The 19,925-nt window shown below is 38.7% G+C and overlaps 2 protein-coding genes across 7 annotated transcripts in view; both read right to left on the bottom strand.

The window, feature by feature from the left end:
- LOC149673868 (uncharacterized) overlaps window positions 1–2,873 on the bottom strand; it is a 41,090-nt gene extending 38,217 nt beyond the window's left edge. The window contains exon 1 of one of the 2 annotated variants that reach the window (XM_089839633.1): window positions 1,893–2,873. In XM_089839633.1, the coding sequence (XP_089695759.1) occupies window positions 1,893–2,210 (318 nt within the window). In that variant the 5' untranslated portion in view covers window positions 2,211–2,873. The remainder of the gene's footprint in view (window positions 1–1,892) is intronic. The other variant, XM_089839634.1, reaches the window with a different exon arrangement.
- A 601-nt stretch (window positions 2,874–3,474) lies between these two features.
- The window catches only part of LOC149673870 (uncharacterized), a 77,872-nt gene continuing 61,421 nt past the window's right edge, over window positions 3,475–19,925 (bottom strand). For 2 of the 5 annotated variants that reach the window (XM_089839643.1, XM_089839640.1), the window contains exons 16-37: window positions 17,208–17,435; window positions 14,753–15,067; window positions 14,194–14,382; window positions 13,565–13,853; window positions 13,093–13,504; window positions 12,312–13,029; window positions 11,801–12,247; window positions 11,586–11,741; window positions 10,703–11,521; window positions 10,307–10,642; window positions 10,126–10,242; window positions 9,779–10,058; window positions 9,286–9,714; window positions 8,975–9,094; window positions 8,765–8,879; window positions 8,530–8,654; window positions 8,130–8,452; window positions 7,266–8,069; window positions 7,160–7,210; window positions 6,713–7,084; window positions 6,537–6,624; window positions 3,475–6,214 (exon numbers count right to left, since the gene is read on the bottom strand). In XM_089839643.1, coding sequence (XP_089695769.1) covers window positions 5,952–6,214; window positions 6,537–6,624; window positions 6,713–7,084; window positions 7,160–7,210; window positions 7,266–8,069; window positions 8,130–8,452; window positions 8,530–8,654; window positions 8,765–8,879; window positions 8,975–9,094; window positions 9,286–9,714; window positions 9,779–10,058; window positions 10,126–10,242; window positions 10,307–10,642; window positions 10,703–11,521; window positions 11,586–11,741; window positions 11,801–12,247; window positions 12,312–13,029; window positions 13,093–13,504; window positions 13,565–13,853; window positions 14,194–14,382; window positions 14,753–15,067; window positions 17,208–17,435 — 6,996 coding nt within the window. In that variant the 3' untranslated portion in view covers window positions 3,475–5,951. The remainder of the gene's footprint in view (window positions 6,215–6,536; window positions 6,625–6,712; window positions 7,085–7,159; window positions 7,211–7,265; window positions 8,070–8,129; window positions 8,453–8,529; window positions 8,655–8,764; window positions 8,880–8,974; window positions 9,095–9,285; window positions 9,715–9,778; window positions 10,059–10,125; window positions 10,243–10,306; window positions 10,643–10,702; window positions 11,522–11,585; window positions 11,742–11,800; window positions 12,248–12,311; window positions 13,030–13,092; window positions 13,505–13,564; window positions 13,854–14,193; window positions 14,383–14,752; window positions 15,068–17,207; window positions 17,436–19,925) is intronic. The other 3 variants (XM_089839642.1, XM_089839641.1, XM_089839644.1) reach the window with 3 other exon arrangements.

Genomic DNA, 19,925 nt, shown 5'->3' on the forward strand with positions numbered 1-19,925 from the left:
TTACCCTAAACAAAATATACATCCTTATAAAGAGGACAAAAAACTGTAAATTTATGTACTTTTTTTTATTAAGGATTAATAAACTACGTTTGTACTGAAATAATTTTATAGATAAGATATATTTAATATATTAGCACATTGGACTATAAGTTATCAGTTGTTTAAAACATTCTTCGTACGAATTTTTGGTTATCAGCGAAATAATTAATCGTTATTTTGTTGTTGACACTGATAAATTTATCTATTTTTCTTTCTTGAAAAGCTTCTTCAATAAAAAAGGGTAGTACTTTTAAATATGGGGTCATTTGATTAATAAAATGTTTGTTATATTTAAACGGGATTTTCCCCATTCCAAATTTTTATAATTTAAATATTCTATTGCGCAATAACGGACGGTTTACGGTTTATAAACAAACAAACCTTTTTTTAAAAAATAAACAGAATTTTGATGTTAAAAACCTTATTTGTGTAAGTTCAAAAAAAAAAAAAAATTCAAAATATTTCTAGGATGAAATAAATTTTGTTTCATATTTATTCCCCACGTAGAACTAAACAAAATTCAATTTAACCTCGTTATTACAAATATTACTGTAATGGGTTTAATTTTTTTATATTCCTAAACAAAGCCTAATAAGGTTACTAAAAAAACTGCTGTCTCAAAAATATCTTTAGAATATGTGTTTTATTTATTTTTTCTTTTAAAAATGTCGAAATCTTACCAAGTTTTAAACAATAAAGAGAATATTTTTAAAGCCTAAGACTAAATAAAACTAAGAAAATTTCTTAGCAGCTAAAGCTAGCTAGAGAGGAGAGAGAAAATTTCGAAATCACTACGCGTGTCTTATCGTTCCAAAAATTCCAACCTAAATTTAAAGAATAAAAAAAATATATACTAGTCCTCGGAAAAGAAAATAAAGTAATAAAGTCAAAAATTCCCAAAACTAAATCAATTAAATTACATTAAATTAGAATTAATAAAGATAAGAATTATAATTTCTCAAAAGGAAGGTCAAAAATTCTATAAATGTGAATAAGAATTAATTGCTTTAAGAATAATTTCTGAATATTCTAAAAAAAACACACTTTGCAAAGGGACACAAGTCTATAAAAAATAATATCATATCACGTGACCCATTTCGACAAATAATATAATTTTTATATTATTAGTAATGAGATTGTATCTTAAGTTGGTTAATATGTATAAGCGGGTTAGAAACTTCACGAGAAACAAACACGTCAAAGTAATTAATTAAAGAGTAGCGAGAGGAAATTTTGATTGGACGATGAAAATATAACTTGTTTTAAAATGTGTTCATTGCCAAATTTGCCATAAATTGAGAGAGAGAGAGAGGATGTACTCATCTCAAGGGGGAAGGGGAGAGGGAGAGAGACACGAGAGAGAGAAAAGGGAAAGGGGGGCCCACTACACAGGGGGGACGAATCAAAATTGATTTTTACGTAAGCTCGCCCTCAAAATATTTTAAGATTACTTTTAGTGTACTTTGAAAAGAGATGAGGAGGGGGGGGAATAGAAAATACTTTTAAAATCAAATTTAGGCTTATGAAAATACGTTTTTAAGTTATTTAGAAGCCATGACAAAAAATAATTAGGGACTATGTAGGTGTAATTGGGGCTTAAAATTATCTTCCCCTAGATTTAAAATTGGCGTCATCATACTCTGCATTATTCATTATCATTAAACACGGAGGCTAAAATTTATACGCGATAATTTTTTTTACTGTTTGTCAATACTAAATTTAAACGGAACTTTTAATTACTAATTATTTTAATGAGTAATTAAGCTCCTTAATTATAAGGGTTGATATTATTTATTATTATTATTCCGGATTAAAATTCTTAGGCCTAATTATAATAAAGAAAATGTATTTACCTCTCCGTGTTGAGTTTTCCTTCCATCGGGGGTTTGTTCGGGTAGAAAATAAAGTCGGACGCTGGCCAATGATTGATTGGTTTGATTATCCTGCCATAGCATTTGTAGTTCACCGATACAAGGGTCATCGGCGGGGGAAGTCCGAACGAAGAAAAACTGACCAATTTGTAAGACTCGACTGGATTTGATGCTACCTTGACTTTTGCCGTTTAAAATTTCGCTAGCGAGTTGTTCCGGTTGACAAAATTTAAACGAACGGTAAAATGTGCACTGCCCGTTTTGGCCCACCGGCGGGCCCACAAGTTGGACACACTTCATATTATCCGTCGTTGTATAATTAGTACTCCTTTTAGGCCTAATTTTTGTCTAATAATATCGCGAACGTGACACGTTTTAAGGCCATAGTCCCGTGACCTCTAACCTGGCATTTTGGCGCGTGCGAATGATGACGGTATTAATCCAAAAGGCGCGTAATTCAGACTGATACATTCGATTAGATGAATTAAAGCCTACACGAGGCGTAATTATTACCGCGTGATGACTGTTAACAAACCGCGCGTCGAAAATCCCGCGTTTATAGGCCAAATAAACCGCGAACAAGCACGTGCGAAGGCGAACGTCTTGTTAAATATATTAGGGAGAATGGGGGAAGTGAAAAAGGAGCGCGCTTCGACCCCGCCGCGGGCCAAGAGCGACAAAATATCCGTGGAACGAATTTCCGATAAACCGTCGTTGCCCGAGATATTATTTTCTTCTTCGGGGCACTACGCGAACGATTCTACGGCGCTTGTAAAATAGCCCACTTCGCCCGTGAGCCAAGATGAGCCTTTCTATCGAAAACGACGAAACGCTTTCGGGTCTTCGGGAGTTGGCTGCATTTTGGCGGGGGATTTCTCTCCTTCCGTCCCGTTAACCAATCACGTACGAGGAAAATGAATCCTTCCCCGTTGTCATTCCCCCTAACAGCGAGCGATATGAAAGGGGACAGGGGGAGGAGAAGGTATAAACGCCATCTGAAAATAAAATTTCATCTTTTTTAAAACAATGGAAAAATATAATATTATTTAGGTCTATTTTCATTGATTTTTTCCATTCCACGTTTGATTGAGATAAACTTGCAGAAATAGTCAAGGGCCATGATTACCATATTCGTAATTTCATATTATCGCCAAGTCTTGGTCGATAATTAGTCTTAATTAATTACGCAAATTAATGATAATTGAACCTACCTTTTAAGTTGACATTCTCCTTTCAAAATCTAATCAGTTTTAAAAATAGTTACAGTGTTGTGCAACTAAGCTTAAATCACTTAAGAACTTTAAAATGCAACATAATTATAATTAGAGTTACATATATTAATTACAAAAACAATACACTTACGGTGCCAATCTCAATTTTCATCCTACTCTCAGGTTCCCGCTATAAGAAATTAACCCGATTCTCTAGCGCCACCTCACGGGATAATCATAGATATAGTAAAACTATAAATATCTATGGGGATAATCCGGAACTATAATTTGGTTCAGTTCAGTTTGAAACGTAAAGGATTTGCAACATATATATAAAAATGGAGCATGCGCAGAGTAAACGTACCGAATTCAATTTTTGAAAAACTCGTGCTGTATTGAATCTATAAAGAAAACCTGTAAAAGTTTGTTAATTAAAATAAATACATTTGTTATTTCTGGAAAAAAGATTTTTTTTTTTCATTCTACCAACAAAGTATTTACATTTGTTTTTTTGTCCTATTTTTGTTTATCTCAACATTATGTTACAGGCGAGGTTAAGTAGAAACTTTATACAGTGCAATTTTTATGGCTGCTGCGATATACTATGTTTATAATTTATATTTTTTATAATCCCCATGTGTTAATTATCTTTTCTGTGCTTTTTATTGGTTGTTTCAATGCTAATTGCGGTTGTTATAGATACTAATTAATAGTGTGCTAATTATACAGTATATACTTTAACAATAAATTCAACTAGCCGTTTATTTAAACTTTCAAAGGAATGTTTGAAAATTATAAATTAAATAAAAATATAATTAAGCTAACGGTTTAAATTTAAATGTTTTGGCGGCAAAATTAAGGGTTATTTTTTTTTCTTTAAACACTCATATTTGTTTTAGCACAGTCACTTGTTTATCTACGACTTGTTTTTGTTCAAACTACCGGTGCAATTTGTTTATTTGTTTATTTTAAACAAAATTATTTCGTATAATATTGTTATTAACTTTAGCCTAATATTTCAAAGACATTTCTTTTTAATTTAAAAGTCTTTAAAATATTTTTCTAATTAGGTATATTAATTAGTTTAAAATTTAACATTTTAAAATCTTATTTTTAAATGTTTTCTGTAGATATGGTAGATATTTATTGTTTTTTGAGTCAAACTTCTACCCCCAGGATTAATTTAAGAATTTCAATGTATAATTAATACTGGCCATTGTTTATTTTTGGGTTGTATGTTTGTTTATTTATTTATTTCAGAGTTTTTGCCTGGTTTGTATAAAACAATTTATACGAAAATGTCTGGGTTTTTATTATGTCAGTATTCCTTGCATATTAATTATAAAATTTCCACCTCTGGTTGAACTTGAATCGTATTAAAGGGCATGTACCATGAAATTGTTTGCTTACTTGTAATATATTTATGGTAAACGGAGCTTCAAAAATAAGCCGAATTAGACCAAATTCTGTCCATAAATAATAAAGTTATAACAGGTATTTATTTCAAAAATTTATAACTTTTTTACTTTTGGTCCGATTTTGGCGTTTTTGGTCTCAATTTAAAGCTTACATTACGGTCTATTCGAATATAATTTCATATTCATGATAAAGTTCCTTTAATTAAGCTTAAATATTTTTTTTAAGTATTTTGTTCTATACCTACCAAAAATTGGTTTTATAATTATTTATTTATTTATTTATTATATTTACACTAAAAATAAAATATTCCAATATTTTTGCATGTGATTTTTTTGTTTGTTAATGTTATGTTAATGTATGTTTATTTGTATTTACAATATAGTGCCTTTGTTGTTTATAATTTCATGGAAATAGCGCATTTCTTTTTTCTTTGTTTACTTCCACTAAAACGTTTTTATTTAAAATTAAAAATTTCCTAACTCAATCTACGATAATATGATTTAAATATAAGCTTGATTATTTGTTTGTTTATTTATTTATTTATTTTTAAAGCCTAGCGCAACTTGCTTTATTTATTTATTTTTTTGGTTTTGTGACAACTAACAAACAAACAACGTATTTTTTTGTATATTTTTTTTCAGTAATTTTTTCTTATAAAATAAATTAAAAAACAACCGTATTTGTTTTTTTTGTTCGCGAGAATATAATCACAGTTTAAAAACCAAACTTAATTTTTTTAATTAATAATAAAAAACTTGAACACTGTGTTTATTTTTTTAATATGTTTTCTTCTTTCGGATAATAAGGTGCGTTTTATCATTTAATAATTAATTATTTAAATAAAATAAAATTAAAAAAAATTAAAAACAACACCACACGGTCAAAAAGGGACGGCTTTGGTTAAAAAATAATTTATATCAATTAAGTTTAAATTAACCTTAATGCAATTATTTCATATTTATATATATAGCCTATGATATTTAAATATTATTATTTTGTCAATTCAATTACGTATTTTTTTCTTGTTTATTTATTTTCGCGTAATTACTATGAAAAGAACCCGTGTTTGTTTGTTTGTTTGAAATCAATTTTCATAGTAAAAATTACGAATAAAGATCTTCATTAAATCTTTGTTTATTATTTTCTTGGGCGATTTTAATTAAAATTATTGTGTCTTTATTCCCTCTCTTTAATTTCAAACAATTTCCGGATATTTAATTTTTATTTGGCGTTATTGTTATTATAAAATTTTTAAGTGTCTTAAAAAAATTCTTGGAAATTATTTTTAGGCCATTTTTGTCATTGTTTGTTGGATTGTTTCTTTTTTCGCGCGCGCTTTCGGAATTTCACACGAAATCGAGCGGGACTTTTAGTGTTTAGGGGAGTGTCCATAAAGGGTCGGAGGTTAACTTCACCTCCAAACTCGTAATTTGCATAAGGAACTTTTAAGTTTGGCCACCGTCGAAGGTTCGGATCGTAAAGCGTCTCCGTTATCGTCATTGGACGAATCACCGGAAGGCCTTTTCGGCGAAATGGATAAAGGGCTAGGTTGGGGTTGCTGTAAGGTCGGGTCAGCGTTTAAACTACCAGTTCGGCTACTCGCGCGCGTAGTGTGACCCTCCGTCGATGATTGCCGACTGGCAGATGGCTTTGACGAGCCCCCTGATGACGTTTCTGCGTTAATTAAGGCAGAGGGACATTTATACTTTGGGGTAAAACTGTACTTTTGTACTGGGGGCGAAAAGGTCAAGGGTGGAATCGTGCTTGTAATACTACAAATGTTTTTGTGTTAGGTAACATTTATGACGTTCGCGCATGGGGGGGGGGTCAAGATTCCTTTCGTGCAGGAGTTAAAAGGTTACGGGTGGGCTCGTGCGTGTATCTAATCCGTATGTATTAGAGCATACTACAATTGATGGGCTTTTACATGACAATATTGTGACTTATTCAAAACGGTGCTTAAAAAATAACGGGTAAAATAGAAAGTTTAACTTACCTTTGGTTTTCGATGAGGATCTTAATCTACTGAGTCTCGAGAATGAAGAGGCTTTTGAAAAAGAAGCCCGTTTCTTCTCCTGCATCATCTACTCAGAAAACCGCGCGAAAACCCCAGAAATCCCGTATTGTAAACACGAAAAAACTCAATTAAATCCAAGTACTATTCGTACATACCTCTTCTCTGGTTTTCAACTCGAATCTTCCTTGGGCCTTCCACCTGGACTGCACTTCGTAGACGTTCTCGTCATCGTGTAGCACCCGAGAATCCTTCCTTCCACGATGTCCTCTAGGCATTCTCATGGACCCACCAGGATTAGTCTCCGCCAATGAAGAATAATCAACTTCTTCGACGAGAACGAAGGAAGATGGGTCTTCCATCCGTCTAGCTTTGACCAAGGCTTGCGCTAAGATATCCTGGGCGCGACTGGTCACCGGGGCTTTCAGAATGGCGTAGGGTTGTTCCGGTGATACGTTATAGACGCAGACTAAGAAGGTCTCTTCGGGACCATCCCAGTCATCGCTGGTCAAGTCTTGTTCATGGAGTTTCTGGAAATTTTAAACCTCTGTTGTAGTAAATGATTACAACTTACCCTGGTGACTGGTGAGGAAGTTAGGTCTTACTTTATTAGTGGAACTCTGTAAGGTTGAAACCCAAGCTCTGGTACTGGGGTCCTGAAAGTGGTTGGGAATAAGTAACCCTAAGTTTTAACCAAATATTTTTACTCACATTTCCCAACTTCTTGAGGACGAATCTACCTTCCCCTTGCCAATGAGCTTGCGCTTCTAACGGATGCTCATCAGGATCTAGTATTCTTTGATGGCTTCCGGCTCCGGAGCCGTTAGCCCCAGATTTTTCGTGTGTTTTCTTCTCCCAACCTCGTGATACCTCTTCGATAAGTATATAGTCATCGGGGTTTTCGCCACTCTTGCTACCCTTGGCTAAGGACTGCAAGATAACTTCGCGAGTGGTACTGTCTTGTGTTATCTTGACTATGGTACCGGGTTCATCCGGCACCACACCATGGACAACCAGAAAAAACATTCGTCTCTTAACCGATATACTGCTAGGTTGATTCTGAGTAGATGTTTTCGGGGTTAGGCTTAAGCCTCGGCAAATATTGACGGGTAGGGTTACCTCTTTCCCATCGGCTTTAAGTAACTGTTCCCCGGTGATAATGGGACTGTCTTTAGACTTTCCTTTCAGTAAGTTCTTCTTGGCACCCGTTGCAGTGGCGCTTAAGGAGGAGCTAATCGTTCCTCCACTAGTCAAACCCGTTTCGTATAGATGGCCGCTCGGGTCGACCCGACCGTTTGACGCGCTATGGGAGGACATTTCTAGACCCTCTTCTTCCCAATGGGAGTTCACGAACAGGGTGGATAGTTGTAGGGGTTGATTTTGAGGACTGCGCAACCGTACGTGTCGGTAACCTTGCCGCAACGATTTTAAGGGAATAACGCGTTGGGCTGTCACGTGACTTGTACCCATATCACTGACGGAAAACCTCAGAAAGGCCAAGTCGCTGAATGTCACCTGTATCACGGGGTTAAGGTATTTGACCCACGTGGAATCATAATTAAGGACTTAACTTACCCTAAACTGAAAAGAATCATTCCAAATGGGATTGAGGGAATTTCTCTGGACCAATTTGGTTTTTTGTCGTTGACAATCAACTGGTATGCCCACGATCTCCAGTTCTATTTGGGGACTTCCGGTATGAGTACTGGGGCAGACGCATTGCCCGGAAATGACAGTTATGTGTAAAGTAATGGAGTGTAATCCGTCAAATTCCTTGTCCCAGGGATTGAAACGTCCGTACATCATATGAGTATGATCCCACATGACGCGCGGTTTTAGAACGAAACCACATTTTCCCCTTTGTTCGAACATGGCAGTGTTGATGTGGAGGGCAGCGTCTTCAAGTATACGTATAGGTAGACCGTTGAAATCTACCCACAAAGTAAGCCTAATTTGATTCCTACAATCATCCTACCTTCAGTTTGATAGTTGAGGGCCACCATCTGCATGCCAAATGCCCAAAATATAACCGGGTTGAAATTTGAAGAATCGATCCTCATACCAGCGGGATATGTTCTCATCAATTGTTGTTCACAATGAGTGCGATGTAGTTAAGGAAGTAACTTGAAATAACTATGATCGCTAGCCCAAATTCCCAAAGAATTAAACCTAACAATTAAGACTAATCTCATCAAGAATAAAAAGGATATGCGACAAGCGCTAACGGATGTCTTTTGCAGAGTTTTTTAGCGGTGCTTTCGTTGACGGAGGAAACTTGATAGCAAGCGGCCGATCTTTTGGAAGGGGTTGATTCGGCTTTGGATTCTAAAGAAAAGGCTTCAGCATTATCCATTGCGGTTGAGTTTTAAAGGGGGAAGGTGTTAGAAAGGACGCGTAATTGCGGGCCTTGGCTTAATTACCTGCGGACATAGGGGGTGTATTAGGCATCGTTATACTGCTCGAAGTTGCCAAGACGTTCTTTTTACTGGCGTATTTTTTAAGTTTGACCGAGCTGTTGGGACTGGGGTTCGTCACGAAACCTTTGTGTGTTTGCACCACGTATTGTATACATTTACTTTACATGAACACATTACGAAACATTCAAGAACACTCAAGACATTCGGGGTTGACTGACACCTCTGATATCGTCTAAAACACTAAGAACTACTACTAATGCTACTCGATATCGGTGTCAACCCCGAAAACTACCCATGGTGAACATGCTCAATACCTCTGAATTTGATGGCTTGGCAATAAACCACGAGATCAGACAGTTCTGGGGCAATTTGGCTACTGGACTTCCTGGGTTTGTACATGATGTCCTCATCAGCGTGCCATATCTCCGCGGCTAAGGAGGCCGAGGCTTGTAGAGCGATGGAAGAAGGTAGACTGGTACCCATAGGAACGAAAGTCTCCCTGTCCGAAGAGGTCACCGTTGTTGATGGAACGCTTTTGACCCCGCTACTGTTAGCGTAGGCGCTGGCTCTCAAGGTCGCCACCGGACTCAAGGCGCGGTTATAGGAGCTACTTAACCCCTCTTGACTAGATAAGGAGTCCGGTCGGACGGTAAGTGAGGCGGATTTGCTAACAGTACCCGTGCTATGACGATCAATATCACCCGTTGAGTGATCGGGCCTTTTTGTGACTGCCGGGATTGTTTCTAAGAATAAATAACCGTAGACCAACTTTTAGGCCTAATCCAAATAAAGCTTAAAAATTCTCACCTTCGAGTATATCGTCGTCGTCATCGTCATACTCGTAATCGTCATCATCGTCATCATTTAGGGAGCCCGTACTGGCAGTCGATATTAAACTATTAGTTCGTCCCGGTGTGGATTTCATAGCTCGGGCTTTGGCACCGAGAGCCGGGGTCAAAGGTAAACGTAGTTTTTTGTTCTTAATCAAAATACGGTATTTGAGCTGATTGGGTGACGGAAGTTGAGGTTCGTCAACGAAGTCCGATTCGAAAAGGAATTTGGTGACTAGTTTATCGCCAAAAACGTTCTGTAATGTTAAGCCTAACGGTTATCGATTACCTTTCACCCAACCTGAAATAAATAAATAATCTTACAATGAAAATTTGGGCCATCTTGGCTTGTTGTTGCATTGAGCAGTGGTTCTCTATCGAGAGGATGACGGGATATGGTGACGTCACGAAGGCACTCTTATTGATGGCTTCTACTACGTTCTAAAAGAAGTATGTGACGCGATGATGACATAGAACCCTCGAGTATATAATATAAAAAGCAAACCTTGAAAGGTATTTTGGTTGTAAGGGTATGTCCATGATAAATGACGGGAATTCCATCGTCACCGTCCCAGCAATCGAGCTCGACGCATCGACAACCGGTTAAGAGTACTTGACTATACAATTCGACCGATGATTCGCCTTTTAACTGATGTCCCGTTAAGTAAGTATTGTGAGACGAGGCCAAGTAATAGTAGGACATAGGATAATCCATATCCTCGTCTTTGGGCTGTTGGGACTCGGGGACAAAGGCGTAATTGTCCTTGTCCATCATATAACGCGCGAAACCCTCAAAGGACAAACAGTTCTTTTTCCTCATGCAATGGTCGGGTTCCCAACGCTAATTATTCCATACGTTAAACCCAATCACTTAATTGAACTAACTCAATGAACAACTTACGTAAATGAACTTCAAGACTTCATCTTCCGTGTATGTCTCGCCTTGATGGGTGGCTAAGAAATTTTGGAAATCCTTTACCGATAAGTAGATGGTCTTGGAGGTTTCCATTCCGGCGCTATTGGCTACGATACTCGCGGCAGCAATGGCGTCACAGATTTTTTTCCTTTGGTTGTTCTCGCGCATGTCAAAAGGCGTATTTCGCGTCAACAATCCGAGTAATTGAGGAGGCGGTAAATCCGGGGATTCCGGCGGAAGTTTGTCCCTTTCTTGAGTCGGAGTCGTTGCCGTTGACGTTTTGAAAGCGGAAGCGATTTGTTCGAAAACGTCTTTGAGATCTTTGCGCGATCGCACCATGAATGAACGGTACAATTCCGTAAACTCTAAGAAGTCCATCTGACTGGAATGAGTAATTGTCGGGCGACTGGCCAAGGACGGGGCACTGCGCGGTAGGCGACTAGGATCACTTTCCGACCTTTGAACGAAAGATGACGCGAATCTTTGACGGTATTTTTCGCGAATGGTCGGCGAAAGGGAAGACGATTGAAAAACGGGACTACCTAAAGGTTGGCGACCGCTTCCGTAAGCCTTGCTCTTACTCGATCTAAAAACGTGATCGCTGGAATTGGATGACGAGTTCGAACTAGGGCTTAAGTTACCCTTGTGACGCGCGTCCGGCGGAGGACTACTAGTAGCCCACGGTAAGGAATGAGGGCCCGAATCGCGCAAACCTAGTTGGGGACTGCTTTTAACCGCGCCCCTAGCTAGTTTTGAGTTTGGGCTCTGTTTTCTTAATGGTACGTCGTCCGAAAAGTTACCATCCTGAGGTATTGAAAATAAAATACGTGTATTTAGGGTTGAAAATTAATTACAGTATGGAACTTACCCTAATGGCCGCCAAGGACACTGATGACTTTTTCTTTCGCAGTTTGCTAGAACCAACGCCGAAACTGGAAGCTCTTTTGAAAGTATTCATGGATACGTCCATCGAAATGGAACTGGTACCCAAAGAGCCCAGAGTCCATTTGCGACCACCAAAAACCTATTATAAATATTTTAATGTATTTTAACATGTAAATGAGTAATAAATGAATGACTTACTTTAATGGCTTCGGCGGGTGTCGGTCCCAGACAGGCCTGATCTTCAAAATACAAGTGTAAGTACTTCTCTTTCAACCACTGAATCCTCTTGTCACTAAGTTTCTTCTGTTGTCCCAGCAAGAAAATAAGATGGTTGAGACCTTCGTACCACACTCGGGCCACTTTACTGGGAGCCACGAATTCCAGCGCGTGATTGTCAGACAGTCCCGTTCCGTATGTCAAACGAAAGCAATTACTTTCGACGTACAAGTCGTCTAAACCGTGACGTTTCGAAACGGCTATCAAATCAGCCGTTCCTTGTCCAAGGGTAACGTCTTTGACGTAACTTAAGTCTAAGTACCCTTCCTCCAAGTTACCCATGGCCATAGAATCACCTTGAGAACCTTCGTACTTGAGCAAGAGACCGGGGGACAAAGAGTCCTCGATGTCCGCGCTAAGACAGAAGTCCTTGAAAAGGATCGACAAAGATATCGTATCTTCGTACTTATTTTAATGGTGGTAAATTACTTACTTGAGCACCACTGACTCTCAGGGAACTCCATAAAGGTTTACACCAAGTTAGAGTCAGGTTCCCGGCTTCGAGTTTCAGATAGCAAATGGCCGATCGGGATCCATCTTCGTCCCAATGTACAACCGTGGCACCGTGATGCATCGTCTGCAACAAATGAACGTCGAGAGATTCCGACCCTAAGGGAATGAAGCTGACTTTGTGGTCGGAACTCAAAGGTTGAATGGGTTTATAGGCGGAAGCTGTCAATAGGTAATGACTATCTTCTTCCGTGAATTGTCCCGGTTCTTGCATTCTGGCTTGATGATCGGCCAAACGTTCGACGACACCGGGACGGTACTTGGCGTGAAGGTGAAAGGCTTCGATGTCCTCGAGTACTTGGTGAGTTCTTTCTAACTTGTCCATGTTTAAAATCCCCCCGACTCCTATGCGCGTCATGAAATGATCTTCCCCGTGGTAATCGGACACAAACTCTAGTTTTTGGGCTCCGGGACCCGGAAGGACGACTAGACTGGGCATTCCTTGCAAAACGGCCCGCAACTCTCGTAGGAAACCGCCGAAAAAGGGAATGAGTTTGCACTGGGGAATATCCAAGGCACGTTCTAAAGCTTTACGATACTCCGGGGAAGGATAATCACCCGCCAACAGGACACTGCTCAGGTGATCCAAAGTAGGTAAGGGATCGCTCACTGACAACCAAAATGGCTTCAATTTCTCCGATCTAAAGCGCAACCCTAATTTCGTCAATGAACTTACGAAGACATTTTCAAAATAAATATCTTACTTCAGTCCGGCCAAGATTTCCATGGCTGTATTGAAATTGCCAAGATTCCAACACACTTTGGCTACCCGGAGGAAGCAAGACAGTACCGCTTTGCGATCTTCGTGGGTCGGCTGCGAGATGATGATATGAGTGACCCAGGAATTGACCTCGTTGAAGCGTTTGATCAGGACCTGAACGGTTGGATCGTGACCCATGGGAGTTTTGGGAGGACTTCCGCCTCCACTCAAGTCTACGGTCACCTGTCGAACGTAGCTGGCGGGAGGGACGCTGTAGAATAACGAGTACTCCGTCTCGGTTAATTGCAAGGCTACTTCTTCCGGGAAATGAAGCAGAGATTGTAGTTTTTCCAACTCCAAACGGTAAATAGTCGGACCGTGTTCGCGGGCGATGATCGTAAGGTTGCGTTTTGATTCTGTATAAACGGGTTGTTATGACCGATTTGAATCGAACTGATATCGTGACGCATTCTAACCTTTCAAAATCTCGTCTTTGGCGCTGATAACGTGATCTTCTAGAAAACGTCCGTCCCAATCTTGCATAATCTCCCAAAGGACGGTGCTGATGGAACGCAAAGCCCCTTGGGAAGGAGTGATGAAAGACCATTTCGTGCCTCGAAATTCTAAGACTAGACGATCGTGAGATCTTCCTCCGCCCGTTCTCCATTGTTGCAGGTCGGAGGTCAACTGACATTTTGCCGGAAGAAGCGTTTTGCTATCCAATAATAATATTCTTTCGGCGCCCAAACCCAAAAGACGAGTGGCCTAAGATTTAAAGAAACAAAGAAATAGTTCGCGTTGGAATCGCCTTTTATTATTCGAGTTCGTCTCAAAATTACTTTTAAAATGAGACAAATTACGATAGAATCGAACCATAAACGAGGAAGTTGGAAATTTTCAAACACAAAAATCAAATTTGAATTTTAAAAAAATTTCCAACTTCGTTATTTATGGTCATAATTAGTATCAAAATAAACCTCTCGTTGAGAAGAATTCAAATCCGGCATTAAATTGAAACTAATTATATTTAACGATTTAAAGCTACGGAGAGAGAAAATAGCGACTTATTAAAAATGAAGATAAAAAAGGAAAATAAAAATAAAACCTGGGAAGGTAGAAAACAAAGAGAGAGAAGATCTCTCACCCGCTTCTTGGTCTTGCCTCTAAGAAGTTCCTTGACTTGAAAGATTTTGCAATCGTAGGCGGGTAACCTTTTACACGTTTGGATATAAAGTTTCTTCAAGTGAATTTCACTCTCGTACACGTGCGAGTGGAACAACTTCCGTTTCTGATCCTAAAATTAAAAAGATACCACCATCACTTAAAGTTGGAGTTGAGATTTTAATCTACAAGACGGCGTCTCCACTTTCGATGTTTTTCCCCATGCCAATTGACGGAAATTAATAAAAACATTTTTTAGGTAACTAAAAAAATCAGTTCCTTAGTCTCAGATGAGTGTAAGTCGAGGGGCCAGTCACTTAATAGGTGTACTAGACTCATACCTCACTAAGAATCTCACAGGGAATCTCGGGGTGAATAGCCCCTCTGAGTTAAAATAAGCTCTTTTAATTCGTCACTACATTTAGTAGGAAGTCTCGATGAAGAAATTTATATATAACACCGGCCGGTTTTTGTTACAACTGTCAAGGGAAGATGACACGCACCTTTATGTTTCTGGCCATATTCTTGGTGTTGTGGTACAAAGGTGGTAAACAATCCTTTAATTCTAAGCTGCACCCCGTTGAGGCTGAGATGAGGGGTTTGTTGCCGTTGGTCACCAGCCATTGTCTTATAAGCGCGCCTCTTTTGGGGGCTCTGAGTCCAGCCAATATTCCTCCGGGTGGTTGCGTCACCACACCACTGGGGGCAGCGAGGGAGCCTTCGTTGCATGATTCCATAGAAGAAAAACCCTTTCCCCCTCCGCTACCCCCACCCCCACTTCCGGGGGCGCTTCGACTCACTTCCGGTATGGCCGTTTCCTAAAGAAAATTAACCAAACCACCCAACTTTGTCATCAATTGTTAAAAGCAAGGTGAAAACGCGATCCAAGTGTCTTATAAACCCCGATAGAGGTTGACAAAACTGGGAGAGTGATTTCTTTGTTGATACAAAAATGTATGCGCCGAGCAAAGGGAACCGTTAGAATTCTAGTACGTCAAGGTCATTTAATTTCAGAAACCACTGTTTAAAGTTAGACGAGGTATTCTGGTTACAAAATTTTACCACTTTTCTTGTACTCATTATAGAATTACAAAGTCCATGGTTACAGCACGGGAATTGTATTAAAGTGCACGGTATGTCCATAAGTAAATAATAGCCAACGATAAGTTAAAAAGCTCATGGAAACAAATTTATACCATTTCAAGGATATCAAAGAATTGCTTGTAAGAAATTGCAACCATTTAACTTATTTACTATTTAATGGTTTAGTTTTATTTACTTTTGATAGTAAAGGTAGCATTCAGAGCAAAATTTTAATAGAGACTGAAATCCAATTATCGTTAATAGCGCGGTACTAATTAATTAAAATAATTAGTAATATCTCTGTTAAACCACCGATTGTACATACACTCGAGTTTCATTTGCTACAGTGGAACTCGATCGAACCACCAAAAATAAAACGAAATCATAATCAAAAATTTGAGAGATAATATAACCCTTTCTTTGTTTTACGATTACAAAATAAAAGAAATGGTGCGGTTACCTTGTTTAATAATCCACTGTACCGTAATCTTTACACAACTACTTAAGTACAAGTCCGAACTTTGAACGCAATAAGAAATAAATCGCGGTTTACGAAAAGGAGCTAGTTCCCGATAGACGCGTTGGAGAATTTTGAAATTGTAAAATCTGGCAAGGTTCAGGTTTTATGTACCGTTCGACAAAGCGATAAGGAAGAAAATCTCCAAGAAAAAAAGTAAAATTTAATTCCCTGGGTTTTTGATTGCTTTTCTTAATGAGCCTTTTAAAAGGGAGTCGCCGATTTTAACACCGATTACGGAAGTCTGAATGAAGCCGCAGTTAGGATAGCTACGAGTTCAGGTAGAAAAGAGTGGTGTTGTTTCTAAGAATTCTACCATCTTCCACACCGCGAATTCTCTCCCACGCTGGTCTCCCAGAAACCGGCGTTATGTCATCTCTTAAAGTGGTAGTCGTACAGTTTGTTCTGACTGTGAGATTAGGGAACTACACCTCCAATTTTCTTTCCCCTTTCGTACCTTTACAGCGCTTTGAAATTCATTTCAAGTAACTTTAGTGACTTTAGTATACCAGAAAAATTCAGATCCGTCTTAATGCATTCTTTGTCCACGCTATTATCCCCTGTTTTCAGCCAAATACCCCGTTTTTACTGGCTAATACCACGATTTTCCAGCCAAATACCCAGTTTTTACTGGCTAATACCACGATTTTTCAGCCAAATACCTCGTTTTTCCAGCCAAACTCCCCTGTTTTCAGCCAAATACCCCGTTTTTACTGGCTAATACCACGATTTTCTAGCCAAATGCCTCGTTCTTCTGGCTAATACCACGATTTTCCAGCCAAATACCCTGATTTTCCAGCCAAACTCCCCTGTTTTCAGCCAAATACCCCGTTTTTACTGGCTAATACCAAGATTTTCCAGCCAAATACCTCGTTTTTCTGGCTAATACCACGATTTTCCAGCCTAACACCCCGATTTTCCAGCCTAAAACCCCGATTTTCCAGCCTAACACCCCGATTTCCCCAGACTAATACCACGTTTTCCCAACCAAATACCCCGTTTTTCTAGCCAAATAATGTTTTCTCTCGATAACACTGCGTTTTAAACAAAAAATCATCTTGTTTTTTAACCCCAAATTAGAGTGAACTTGATACACTAGACTCCAAACGATCACCTTTTACAACTCGTACGTACCGTGAAATATTTCACCCCCTGTAGGGTTCATAAGATACAAGCAACATACGCGACTATTTCTTTTGCAAGATGGGGAGGATGGGGGTGTAGGTCTAGTGATTCCAGAGATTCTCATCCTTGGGTGGGCGAGAATGGGAGGGAGGGAGGGTGGGGAAGCTCAAGATGAAGGGATGAGGGATGGTGTCAATGATAGAAAGAAAAGGATTCGGAGAGACTTGACTGACCTTGTCATCTTCGGAGATGGGTTTTAACTTGAGTTGTTCTCCCGCTGGTGGTACGGGGTTTCTTCCTTCGTCTGTGATGGCTTGGGCCCCGGCTTGATGTTGTTGCCTTCTGCCGGCCGTCGAAGAAGGGGAAGGCCAACTCTCTTCTATTCGGAGCTGGATTCCCGCCAATACCGAAGCTTCCTCCTTCGAGCACGGCAGTTCGCCGCTCACCACTATCTGTTGCAACTAATCAAACCAGAAGAAAGAAGAAAAAAAAACCCACCAATTTAGACTAATTAGCCAAATGATATTCCACTCTTTTTACTTTTCAAGCGCTAAGAAACTCGTTCCATTCGCCAGGATTGCTGGCAAACTAACGCGCGTATCTCGCGAGATGAATTTGAACGAAAATTTCAAAAGAAAACCGTAAAATTTTACGATTTTTTTAAAGGAAAATAAAATTTGGTTGTTTAGGAATTACGGAGCAACCTTAGAAGAGGTAAAGTGAACCCTATTTTCTATGGTAAATCAACGCCTTCTAAGAATGTAAACGGTATTTTTACAGCCTTAAAAAGTTTGCTTTAAAAATTCTCGTTAATTTAAGCTAAACTTACATAAACACAAACTAATAATAGAATTTTTATCATTAAAATTCTAGGTATGAAGAGCTTGCAAATTATAACATATTTTTAGTTATTTTTCTTAACCATAACTATATATACATATAAGATGTGGAGAAGATTAGACCAAAAATTAACTAGCAACGGAAGAAATCGATATAGAGACCTTCCAGTTGGTAGAATACTACGTCAGACCTTCCTGGCAGCCATATTGGTGGGTTCGTGCATTCAACCCACCAATATGGTCGTGTACGTTATCTCACCAATCATAGCTACTCCCCAACTGAAAACTCTCTTTGGTAGGTAAACTGCGATACTGTGTACAATTAGAATTGAGCAAAACATACGTAAACCTTTGATATCATTAGTAGCTATCAAAAGAAGGGGATAATAGAAGAAGGATGACACTCTGCATCCTCTTAATACTTTAGTAATGTAACATGATTCTTCCCAGGCGAGGGATCCCTTTTTGTTTGCTCTCCCGTTCATCAAACTACAGATGGGGGTCGCACCGTGCTAGGGTCAATTCTATAACTGTTTACTACAACTAAATCCTCAGCAACCAACCCAGAAACCTTGATTGTCGTGACGTGGGATAAAAATCCACAATAGAGTAATGATAAGGGAATTATTTATCGCGTATGATTGTGATTCGGTTTAGTAACCTTGTTATAATAAATGTTAAAAGATGTTGGGAAGAATCATGTTACAAATACCCCGCTTTGTGGTGGTACACTTCCCTCGAAGAGAAGTATTATATACTTCTGCTATCAATTATCATCTAAATTAGTACAATTACAGATAATCTATTATCAATAAGGGCAAGTGACAATGTTCTTTCCACAATATATATTTTTACTCCTCCCTAAATGTAACTTTTGACCAAACGAATCTGGCTGGCGCGTTATGGGGATCAACGTTAAGACCTTGTAAGAAAAAAAAACTCGTGTAGTGTCTATTTCGGTCGGATGGTAGGGGTTAAGCTCCTAAAAACCCGTTGGACCGTCAAAACTTCCTAAACAAACTTTTTGCGGAATAAGCATTTTTAGCGAGTTTTTACCTCCCTGGCTGAACGGAAAGCCTCGTTTCGACAAATTTTCTCTTAACCCTAACGTTTCTATACTCGCATTCAACCAACCAGCGTAACTTCAAAAAGAGTAAAGACTAAGGCCTATAACTAAAGAGAAAGAGAAATTCTTCCCCAAATAATGACGACTTAAAGAAAGGGGTGGGAACGGGGAGAACGGGGGCTCCATCCCTCTGGGCTTCTAAATCCCCAAAAATAGAATTTCCCGCGTGGTCAGACCTATTTTTAACAATCAGAAGAGATGTAGCTACTACCTCCCCCCAAAGGTTTTTTGACCTACGATTGCATTGATTTGATCATGATGTAACGTTCTTTATCGGCTAGTTTTCCGACTACTTCTCTTCCTTGGAGGTATCGGGTAATAGTCTGTAACAGCTGGGGATTTTTAAAGAGAAGATGGCACGGGGTTTGTAAGGATTTCAAAGGGTTAGACTGTTATTTCCGCGTAATTCATGGTAGATTTGAATAGCCTGAAAGATTACCTTTAAAATGGTACCAATTTCATCGAAATCGGTCGGTAAATAACGAAGTTAAAATATTTGACTTATATGAATCATAACTCATGTGACGTCATTTAGATGAAGCAGGATTTGTAAGGATTTCAAATGGTTAGACTGTTATTTTCGCGTAATTCATAGTAAATCTGAATAGCCTGGATGATTACTTTTAAAATGGTACCAATTTCATCAAAATCGGTCGGTAAATAACGAAGTTAAAATATTTGACTTATATGAATCATGATTCATATGACGTCATTCTTTCATAATATATTTCAACGACGATAACTCCGTTATTTACCATCCTATTTTGAAGTTATTTAGCTCATTTTAAAGCTTTCATTGAGCTCTACACAATACTAGTATCAGAATTTTACGCACCCTGTAATTACGTTTTTTAGTAATTAAAAATTCCGCTAATATAGACATCAATTATATCGCTCGATTATAAAATCGGCCTTATTCCAAATAAATATAAGGGAGAGAAAGTTCACGCGTTTCCCGAGAATGTAACAATCGGAAACACTTATAT

Source organism: Phalangium opilio, unplaced genomic scaffold, assembly GCF_054372755.1.
Source record: "Phalangium opilio isolate 3A_F unplaced genomic scaffold, DU_Popi_V2 ptg000048l_1, whole genome shotgun sequence".
Taxonomy (NCBI): domain Eukaryota; kingdom Metazoa; phylum Arthropoda; class Arachnida; order Opiliones; family Phalangiidae; genus Phalangium; species Phalangium opilio.